At 37.1% G+C, this 10951-nt stretch overlaps 1 protein-coding gene across 3 annotated transcripts in view; it reads left to right on the forward strand.

The window, feature by feature from the left end:
• LOC141501859 (uncharacterized) overlaps window positions 1-5965 on the forward strand; it is a 148201-nt gene extending 142236 nt beyond the window's left edge. For all 3 annotated transcript variants that reach the window (XM_074206234.1, XM_074206232.1, XM_074206233.1), the window contains one exon: window positions 4789-5965. In XM_074206234.1, the coding sequence (XP_074062335.1) occupies window positions 4789-5298 (510 nt within the window). In that variant the 3' untranslated portion in view covers window positions 5299-5965. The remainder of the gene's footprint in view (window positions 1-4788) is intronic.
• Window positions 5966-10951: the final 4986 nt, after the last annotated feature.

The raw sequence follows: 10951 nt of genomic DNA on the forward strand, positions 1-10951 counted from the left end.
CTCCTTCTTAGATGAATTTAGCAAACATTTGTCAAGCACCTGCTGTATTGACATTGTACCTAGGTACTTGGGTTACAAAGACAAAAGTGATAAACAGTCTCAGCCCTTATATTCTTCCAAGGATGGAGTAGAGTAGGAGTGGGGTACAATGCAGAGGAAGAAAGGAGAATATGACATGTGTACAGATAAATCAATAAAAAAAATAAATGAAAAGTAAATTGAGAAGGGTGAGAGAGTGTATGTGTTTTCTTCACAATTCACCTGGTTTGAATCTAATTTCCACAGGGTTGATTGTTATTGCTCAGTATATGCCAAACTATAAGAACTTCATAATGAGTTTTACTGTGTAATTGGTCATTGTATTTCTTGGGGACAAATGGTGGGAGTTTGCAGAAACAAAAAGATGAATATAACTGGACTGTGAATATATGATGGGATTCATTATACAGGTGACAAATTAAAGGGAGAACACAAAAAATATGACAATGGATAGTGACTTTTATCTGTTAATAAATATAGAGCAGTAGCATGTGCCCTAGCTCAAAGTTATTAAATCAGGCAATATATTTTTAAAGAATTATTTTATTAATTAAAAGCAATTTTATTATTTTTAATGGATAGTCTTTATAACTCGGGTTGAGGAACAGGACCAATTCCCATATTTATTGGAATCTGTGATTCATCAGCATAGGAATATTCTGGAAAAGATTGCCTTCTGTAGAATCTGATTGACACTGTTAATGTAAATTTTATTCAAAACAGGGGTCCTAAACCTTTTTTTGTGTCCTCTACCCCTATGGCATATTGGTGAAAACTTTTAAGTCCTTTTCATGAATCTTCATGAGAATTTACATAGAACATATAGTAGATAGATAAATGCACTCATAATATTTATTATATATGACTAAATTTAGATTATTAATAGAACTTACTCTATACTCCCTAGTCTGTTACTTTGCCCATACTTTTTTTTAAAAATCCAAAATTGAAGAAGTTATATAATCCTGAGCTCTTTGACTCAAGATTCACAATTGCTCCAGAGACTCAAGCTAACCTGAGATGGAGCTTGAAGGACCCCTGTAGCATGACAGTGGCTAAATCCAATCAATGTTTGACAATGAAGTCTTAAAAGACAAGATGATGAGAAGTTTAGGTACTCCTTGGGGCAGGGTTGAGGAGCAACTAAGATTCAAACAATCTCATTCAAAATTAACATCTTCCTGATTATATACTACTAGCACCATAGAATATATTGCTAATGAAATTTAATTTCCATGTAGCCTAGATACCATTATTTTCTTTCCTAGCCACAGACCACCTGCCTAAACCCAACCAACCCTGTTGTGAAATCAGGAAAACCTATGACCATGAAAAAAAGGCACTTCCTCCTTTACTGACCTGGTTCAGTGGGTGTATCATACTCTGAATAATAGCAGTATTTGTGTGTATGTGTATGGGTGTGTGTGAATTTATGTACAAATTTCTGCTTGTGTATATTAGTACAGCTTTTCCTCTAAACTTTTTCCATAAGGAATGGGCTTAGCTCATCTCCTTTGGAATAGTGTATAATACCTATTTTAAAGCCCAGCACTGTGATTTGTTTGGTAAATTCCATTAATTCACTAATTTGTTTTATTAACTCCTCAGACTCTCAGAAAGAGAACAAGCCTCAGAAACCAATTCCTGGACAGGGAGTGAAAAGGCATGGAGCAAGAGAGAGATTATTGTATGCAAGGAATAAGTCTGCCAGTGTGGCTAGAAAATATTGTGCATGGAGGGGAATAAAGTGTGAGAAGACTAGAAAGATGGGGAGCTCTCTATTCCTGGTTGCAGAGGGACTTAAAAGCCAAATAGAGAATATTATTTGCTCCTGGATGTAATGAGAGATAGTGAAGTTGAGTTAGTGGAACATATTCAGACTATATATAATCTGAGACTAGGTGGAGCTAATAAAATCAATCAATGAATTAATGGAACCTGTATTATTATAATATATTACATAATATATTATTATTATTATGGAAATTATTATACCAAACTCTTAACAGCATTATAATGGGTACTATATACAATATTCCAAAGGAGAGAAGCTTAGCCCCTTCCTTCTAAGCTTCAGAGTGTAGAGGAAGAGATGAACTAATATAAGTACATAGAAAGTTTTGACAACTGAATGTAGGAGTGGAGAAAAAGGTGAAGCAGATAGACCAATAGAAGGTTATTGTAATAGCAAAGGCATGAGTGCTTACACCAACATGGTGGCTGTGTAAATGGAGGAGAAGAGACAGGTACACAAGAGATGCTCTTTAAAGATATAAATGGCAATGTCTGACATTGGATTATCGAGTGAGTATGAATGTGTCAAGGATGACACAAAGGTTATAAACATGAATGGATGAGCTGATCTGGGTATTCCCACCAATAAAAAGGAAAGTTGGGAAAGCATGAGTGCCATTTTGAAATTGTTGAATTTGAAGTACCTACATCCAAATCAAGATGCATATAAGTGTGCTGGTGATGTGGCTCAAGAAAGAAATTAGAACTGGCTGGATCTGAGAATCATCTAGAGTCGGTAGTTGAGCCAATGGTAGGTGATGGTATCTCCAAGCAAGATAGTATAGTGGGAGACGAAGAGGTCTAGAACATCCAAGGTTAGTGAGCAAATCAGCTAGGGAGATGATGAGTGCCTATAGGTGAAGGACCAAGGGAGAAAGTGCTACTAAAACCTAGAAAGAGGATATCCAGGAAGAGATGATCACCAATGATCAAAGGTCAAAAAGGATGAGACCAAGAAAAAAATCATAAGATTTTTGCAAAATCTTTGGAAAGATTTAAGTTATTGGCTCAAACCCAGATTTCAGAAGGTAAAGAAGAGGAACAAAGTATAGGCAAGTTTTGTGGTACAGGCAGAATTTTGTTAAGCTTCTGTGTTTTTGCTGTTTGAGGAGCCTTTGCCCAACAAGAACCGGAGAAGGCTGATGTTTGTTCAGGAAGATGTCTCATCTGCTGCAGTCTCCAAATGGGATTTGTTGCAAGCAGGGACAGGGGTACCTGAGTTGCTGAAAGGGTCTGAGGGATAGCAGTCCTCAGCTATTCTAGACACAGCCTCTCCCTGTAGGTATCTCTGAAGGGTAATTAGCTTGTGCACTGAACAGCTGTTCAGTGTCAGTTTAAAAATATAGCACTCAAAATTGAAAACAAGATTGCTGATGTGGTCTGATCACAGCAGAGTATAGCAGGATACTGGATACAGGATATCCTGGACACTAGGTCTCTTAATTCCGTCTAAGATCTTAATAACTTTTTTGACTGCCTTAAAATACCATTGACTCATATCGAGCTAGCAACCCATTAAAAACCTAGGTTTTTATTAGATAAATGGCTGTGTAGCCAAACATTTTATTTTCTACTAGCAAAAAAGAAATCTTGGCATAAATGTATAGGATTTTCATTTTTAACTCTATTAAACTTACACCTTTTTCCTGTCAGCTCAATATTTGAGATTATCGAAGTCTTTTGAGATCCTCATTGGGTCATCATAACATTTGGTAAGCAAGACATCTATGTTTTAATATAAAATCCAACAAAAATATTGATCAGCATAGAGCAAGGAAAGATTTTTGATTCACTTTAATGAACTGAATAATAATTTTGTCATGTATCCATCAATTCACTCAATTCTAGTTCTACTTACCAATCATCTGGGTCACATCTCATTACTACAAGAATAATTACAGCTACCATATGACTACTGAACATTTTATAAATGTTCACTAACCAACCCATGAATTTGCCATGAACTCAGGTCAAATTTAGTGGTCTACAGTTTACAGTCTTCTTTCTCTTCCTTTTTTTTTAAATGGAGACATTTGTTGTGCTGCTATTCTATAGTACCTCTTCCCCTCACTACAATCAGAAATCACTGGTAACAGCTCAGCAATCATATCTGCCAGTTTTTCAGTATCTTAGCTGTATCTGATCTGGGTCTATTCATTTGAATTTGTCAAGAACAGCTACATACTCTCTTACCATCATCTCCCTTTCTTTGGATATGCATTCCCTATTCGCCATTGTGGATTCTTAGCATTCAAGTCCAAAGAATCTTCTTTTTGACAGAGAAAACTTAGAAGCAGCAGCTCTGCTTTCTTTGTTATCCGTTATCATCCCATCCACCCTGAGCAGTGATTTTATCCAATCTTCAATGATCATCTTTTCACCAACATAACTTCAAAGAATGTTGTTGTTGGGTTGCATGAGCTTTGCCAAGTTTATACCCTAAGCTTCTGACATTCCAACAGAACCATGACACTTGCTTTGAACTTCTCTGCATGCTTTTAAACAAGTTGGTCAATAAGTTCACTTTTTACTTTTATTGATTTCTTTATCCTCATTTTCTTCCTCATTGAAATTGTTTCTCTTCAGAGCTTGAGAATTTCATCTATTGAACTTCCCATTCTTCCTGGATCGAATTCCCTTACAAAATTGTTTTCACTGTCACAAATTGTTTTCACTTGTCACAAGTCACAAGAGTAAATACTCTTTCACAGGTCAGACTCCTTCTCAGCCTAGTGCTTCTTTTGAATAAAGTGTTTCACTTTCTGGACCTTTATATGTGACACTGACTGCTTTGTTTGGGAGGGATGGGACAGGGCAGAAGGGAGACAATTGACTGTAATTTTCAGATTAAATATAATCTTTCTATCATTTAAATCTTTTTAAACAGTATTGGGACAGTGTCAAAGTCATTACCTCAGTTCCTAGAAATATAATGTTAATTTTTTCTGCTTTTAGGGCTTCAGAAAGATTTATCCCAAATTATATAAAGAATATGAAGATTGCCCCTTTGGGACTGAAGTCTTCAGTCAAATTGATCTTTGCTCCATGCATAAAAAGAAGCAAGAATCAGGATACTATCACTGTGAATGTACAATTTCTGTTGCTCCTGGGGGCATAGAAGAGCCCCAGAAACTACCCACAGAGAAAGAGCATTTGGAAGAATTGGGTTCTCATATCTCTCCTGACTCTTGCCTGCAAGTCAAAACCACTGAATATTGCCATTGTATCTCTTGTGTAGCTGAAGATGATGAAAAACCCATTGAAGGCATAACCTCAACTGGGGCTGAATGTGAGATAGCAGTCCATGAGACAGATGTTTTAGTTTCAGAGGACATCTCTACTATAGATGAGAAGGTCTGCATTGAGCCATTTCCTGAGATATTGCCAGCACAACCAGATGCAATGAAAAACATAGATGAGGGATCAGGCAAAAAAAAAATGAAGCTGACAGATGGTAATTTGTAAAGAGTTGAATCAACAGAAATTGTATCTGATCAGTCTGCTTGCCCAGGATAGGGTAGAACTTATTCCAAGGCTCAGCCAACTCCAGGGATGATCCCAGTGCCGAGAGGTTCTTTAAACTAACCCATAGAGTGGCCTCCCGACCAAGATGACAATATAGAAACTGAACTGTGCCACTTTTTTGAATGCCATCTGGGTAACAAATTACTTTGTCACATCAGAAGCTATCTGTTTGTAAATGAGGTAACAAAACCAAACATGAAACCCTTCCAGGAATGTGGAGGGTCTCAACCAAAAACCAAGGAAATCTAGTTGACAAAGTACTACTTTTAGTAACTTCAAAAAACAAAGCTGTTTAACTATCATCATCATCGTTAAGTTGCTTATATATTTTTTGTAGACTGATTTTGTGTCACTTTTTTTTAATCCAGGGCTTATTTTCTGATTTTGGAAAAGATGAATGTAAATCTATTGGAACTGTATTGTTTGCCAATAATAGAAATGTGTTATTTCAGGAAGCCTTGGAATGAGGTTCCCAAAATTGATTGCCTCTGATGGGATAAAATGCTACTATTAGTATCTCAAAGTACCATAATCAAAATGAAAAATATCCTCTTTAAAATATTTGATGAGTTTTTGAGAGGAATTGTAATCTTTCTTGGGTAATGAAGGGGTTTAACATTCTACATGTAATAAAAAAAAATGCATTCACAAAACAACCTGTGAAGACTTTTTTGTCATTTTTAAAAGTAGTTTTAATTTTGGGTCTTTCTCAGCAAATTAAAGAATAATGAAACCAGTAGATGGTGCTAGTGAATACCAACTGTCCCTAGATTTAGCCAGTGATGAAAATTGGGGAAAGCTAAAATTTCAGGCTAAAGATGATGGAAAAAATATCTATTACAATTAAGAAACAGGGAAATGGATTTTTGGAAGGAAGTAATATCAGATCTCCAAATTATCCTCTTTTCTCTCTCTTTTGAACTTGTAGAATTAGTTTTTATTTTCAATAACTGCATTAGAGACCAAGTTTCCATTATACAATTATTTTTTTAAGAATTATGGGGTGGCTAGGTGGCGTAGTGGATAAAGCACGGGCTCTGGAGTTAGGAGTACCTGGGTTCAAATCCGGTCTCAGACACTTAATAATTACCTAGCTGTGTGGCCCTGGGCAAGCCACTTAATCCCGTTTGCCTTGCAAAAACCTAAAAAAAAAAAAAAAAAGAATTACTACCACAAAACTTGTTTATCCATATTGGGAAGACAGTAACAGATGGGATATTCATCAGACACTGGCAGGGGATGGGTGGGCTTGCAACTTCGTAAATCTTTATTAAACTTCTGTGTTTTCACTGTTTGATGAGCCTTTGCCTGGCAGCCACTGGAGTAGGCTGAGACCCATGTTAGCACGTTTCAGGAAGCCTTTTCATCTGCTTCAGTCGCCTGGGTGTTATGTTTCCTATTGGGCACAGCTTGTCGAGGTGGGGTGGGGGTGGGTATCTGAGGCAGAGCAGTTTGAACAGACCTTAGCTATTCTAGACACAGACTCTCCCTGGAGGTGTCTCTGGAGAGTAATTGTCTTGTGCACCCAGAATGGGAACAAAACAGAAAAATTTTGCCTTTGTACAAAAGTGCAAGAGATTGTCTTAGCTATTAGTGGGAGTCTTGATCTTACTGCCTGAGCTTTGTTGGCTTCTCCTGTGTAGTCTCTCAGTCATTTTCTTTCCCCTCCAGATGAGCACTCTATTAACTACAAGTGACTGAGGAACAATGACAGAGTGTTTAATAATTCATATCTGAGAGGGGTAAAAAATAGACAAGCACATCTTATTATGATGAATACATCAAATGGATGATGTATCTTAGCACCCAGTACACACTATAAAATTATCCTAGTTACTGGGAGAAAAAAAGAAAATGTTTGCCCCATGTTGTAGGTTTTGGAGAGAGCTAGAGCAAGCTTGGGGGCAGGAAGCCTTTTCTATCCTATGAACTTTGTAATTTAAACTTAAGGTTTGAAATTGAATAAGGGAACAGGGAAAGAAGGAAGTTAGGTCTGCAGACCTGAAAAGCTCCCTTTCCTTTTTTTATCTTAAACCAAGGGGCATTCATTGGAACATAATTTAATGGAATGGAGAAGTTTCCCCTTGGGAAAGTGAGCTTCATTGTGTAGCATCAGTTATAAACCAGATAAGTATATCCTCAGTGGCATTTCAATGTGAAATGATGGTTTTCATAATTTGTTTGCATAATTCAGACCTCCTGTCCCCTTGGTGAAAATGTGCTGAGTCAGGAACCTGCTCTTTTAAGGATTTTGCAAGAGAAAAATAATGTATGTATCTTCAGTCTCAGGATGCTGAAAAGAGCACTGCCTTGGGAATTGGAAGATCTGGGTTCCAGTTTCACCTTGCTGTTCTGCAGCTTTGTGATGATTGGCAAGTCATCTAAACCCACCTAAACCTCAATTTCTCCATCTGTAAAATGAACAGCAAAAGATATTTAGTCTCACAGGGTGGTTGTAAATCCTAAAACACTCTGGAAATAGGACCCATCGTTTCTACAACCTTTATTCATTATCCACAATTAAGTCATTTTATACATATATACACATGTTCATATATGTGTATATATATATTTATATATGTATGAATGTATATACATATAAGTATAAAGATGGTGAAAAGCAGTAATTCCGAAATGATGGTAAACCCAGGGGACTGACTCTCCTACAAAAGTGAATTGTCACAGAATTGGATCATCTATAAGGAATGATGGCTAAGATTTCTGTAGCAACTTTGAAGTTTACAAAGTGCTTTACACACACACACACACACACACACACACACACACACACACACACACACACACCCCTACCTGTCAGAGTGTTCTCCCTATTTTAAATATGATGAAATAAAGTCAGAAAAGTTGAATGAATTGACCAGAGGCATCCAGTTAATCAGTGACAGAGTGGGGAATCTAGCCTAGGTTTTCACACTGGGAAAATCTACTGCTGCTTATACTTTGAATCAGACGGGACCTCAGGCAGGACCTCAGTGCCATCTTGTCCAAACACCTTCACCATCCCTTATCCACTTACTTAGCTAAGCAGGTGCCAAGTCTTATTAATTCTATTTTTAAAAATCAGAAAGACTTTTTTTAAAAAATTATTTGTGTCAGGTCAGGCAGGACAACTAGGTGGTTCAGGGGTTAAAGTGCCAGGTTGGTGTCAGGGGCACTCATCTTCCTGAGTTCAAACTGGCCTCACACTCCTTACTGCTGTGTGAACCTGGGCAAGTCACTTAACCCTGATTGCCTCATATCCAGGGTCATCTCTAGTCATCCTAATTGATATCTGACCCCTGACTCCAGAGAATAAAGTGAGACTGGTGACTTAGCACAGCACCCCTTCACTCAAATCCAATTCACTTGTTTGGCATAACATCATCTCATGGTCTGCTTCAAGAATGAAGGACAGGGCAGCTAGGTGGTGCAGCGGATAAAGCCCCGGCCCTGGAGTCAGGAGTACCTGGATTCAAATCCAGCCTCAGACCCTTAATGATTACCTAGCTGTGTGACCTTGGGCAAGCCACTTAACCCGATTTGCCTTGAAAACCTAAAAAAAAAAAAAAAAAAAAGACAAACATCAGCAGCATTTGTACTATATCTGGATCATAGGAACTTTATAGGTTTGTTGAAGGATTGATTGACCTAATCTGAATTTAGTATCTCCCCCAGCACCCATTGTTCACCTCCTAGTGGACACCATATATACATATATATATATATATATATATATATATATATATATATATATATATATATATATATATATATATATATATACATATATATGTATATTTAAATTTAATTAAAACTAAAAATTCACACTTCTTAAGGGACATAGGGTTGCAATTTACTGTTTCCCCTCCTGGTATAGATGCAGGAATAGAATATTAAACTTTGTTCAATTGTCCTTGAGGGCCACATCTACAATGGGCAAAAAATTAAAAGTAATGCCCTTTTTAAAAATTAAAATGAGAATTTTGCATCCTCTTAAATATGTTAAAAGTATGGTTCATATCCTGAAGAGTGCTATTTCTGGATTTTAAAAAATTCTTTCTCTTTATTCTCTATATTTGATCATGCCTGTATTAGAAAGGATGGGAAATGAGGGAGATACATAAATGAGATAAGAGATGAGTGAGAAGTTGATCCTCTGAGGCCCTTTTCTAAGCTAAATTTTTTGATGCTATGTTACTATGATAGTAGGACCCAGAAAGAATGCTGATGACAAGGTAGAGTGGTATAATGGGCAGAGCACTAGGTTTAAGTGTAAAAGATCAGGTTTGAATATTGCCTCTATCTATGTGACTCTGTTGCTTAGCCTCGACCTCAGTTACCTTATCTGTAAAATGTATATAATATCTCACAATTTGGGGTTTTGTAAGCATTAAATTAAGGACATCTAGGTAGTGTGGTGGTGCTTGACCTGAGATTAGGAATACTCATCTTCCTAGTTGTGTGACCCTGGACAATTCACTTAACTCTGCCTCAGTTTCCTCATCTGAAAAATGAGCTTGAGAAGGAAATGGCAAACCAATCCCTACTATCTCTTCCAAGAAAACCCCAAATGGGTTCACAAAGATTCGGATTCAATGGAAAATATCTGAAAGCAATAAATGCAATAATAAATGCAATTCACTTTGCAAGTCATAAATGGTTATATAAATGTTAACTATAATTATCAACCAATATTTCTATTAAGTCAGGGAAGTTAAGACTGCTTCTCATTTCTGCTGATAAAAATATAAAATTCCCAGCCCACTTATTCTCCAGGCTACATAAAGTCCTCAGCAGCCTTTTCCCCAAACTCAGGTTCCTGCTTTCCAGTTCCCCTTTCTATGTTGTCTTTCTAGTGTCTTTCACTATTAAAATGTAAACTTCTTAATAAAAGGGACTTGGGGGCAGCTAGGTGGTACAATGGATAGAGCACCAGCTCTGGAGTCAGGAGTACCTGAGTTCAAATCCGGCCTAAGACACTTAATAACTACCTAGCTGTGTGGCCTTGGGCAAGCCACTTAACCCCATTTGCCTTGCAAAAAAAAAAAAAAAGAATGAAAAGGGACTGAATATTTTCTTGAATTTATATCCCTAAGTTTAACACAGTTTCTGGATTGTACTAAGTGCTTAGTAAATTATGTCTAGTCATCTATATATCTATTCTATGTCTGATTTGGAGCTGGAAGAGTCCATGGAAATGATTTGACTCCACCTTTTCTCTTTACATATGAGGAAAATCAGGTGCAGACAGAGAAGTAAAATGCCTCCAGTCTAGAAACAGCAGATAAAGGGTTAAAATAAAGAACTTTTTGCCTTTGCAAAAGGTTTCACAAGGCACCTCCATCACCACTCTGACAAGAATGAATTGCCACCATTTGTAAAGGAGGAACTGCTCCAGAAATCCATTGACAGGACCACGGTTTAGTTACAAAAGTATTCTCTAACCACATCATTATCTATCATTGTCTAGTAGATAGAGATGGCCTCAGAGTCTGGAATACTCATGTCTGAGTCCCTCCTCAGATACTTACTGACTGCAAGGTTACATAGGGACCCCTCAGAGTATTGGGTGACTTTCTGGAAGATTGGAAGTGCA

Source organism: Macrotis lagotis, chromosome X, assembly GCF_037893015.1.
Source record: "Macrotis lagotis isolate mMagLag1 chromosome X, bilby.v1.9.chrom.fasta, whole genome shotgun sequence".
In the NCBI taxonomy this organism is placed as follows: domain Eukaryota; kingdom Metazoa; phylum Chordata; class Mammalia; order Peramelemorphia; family Peramelidae; genus Macrotis; species Macrotis lagotis.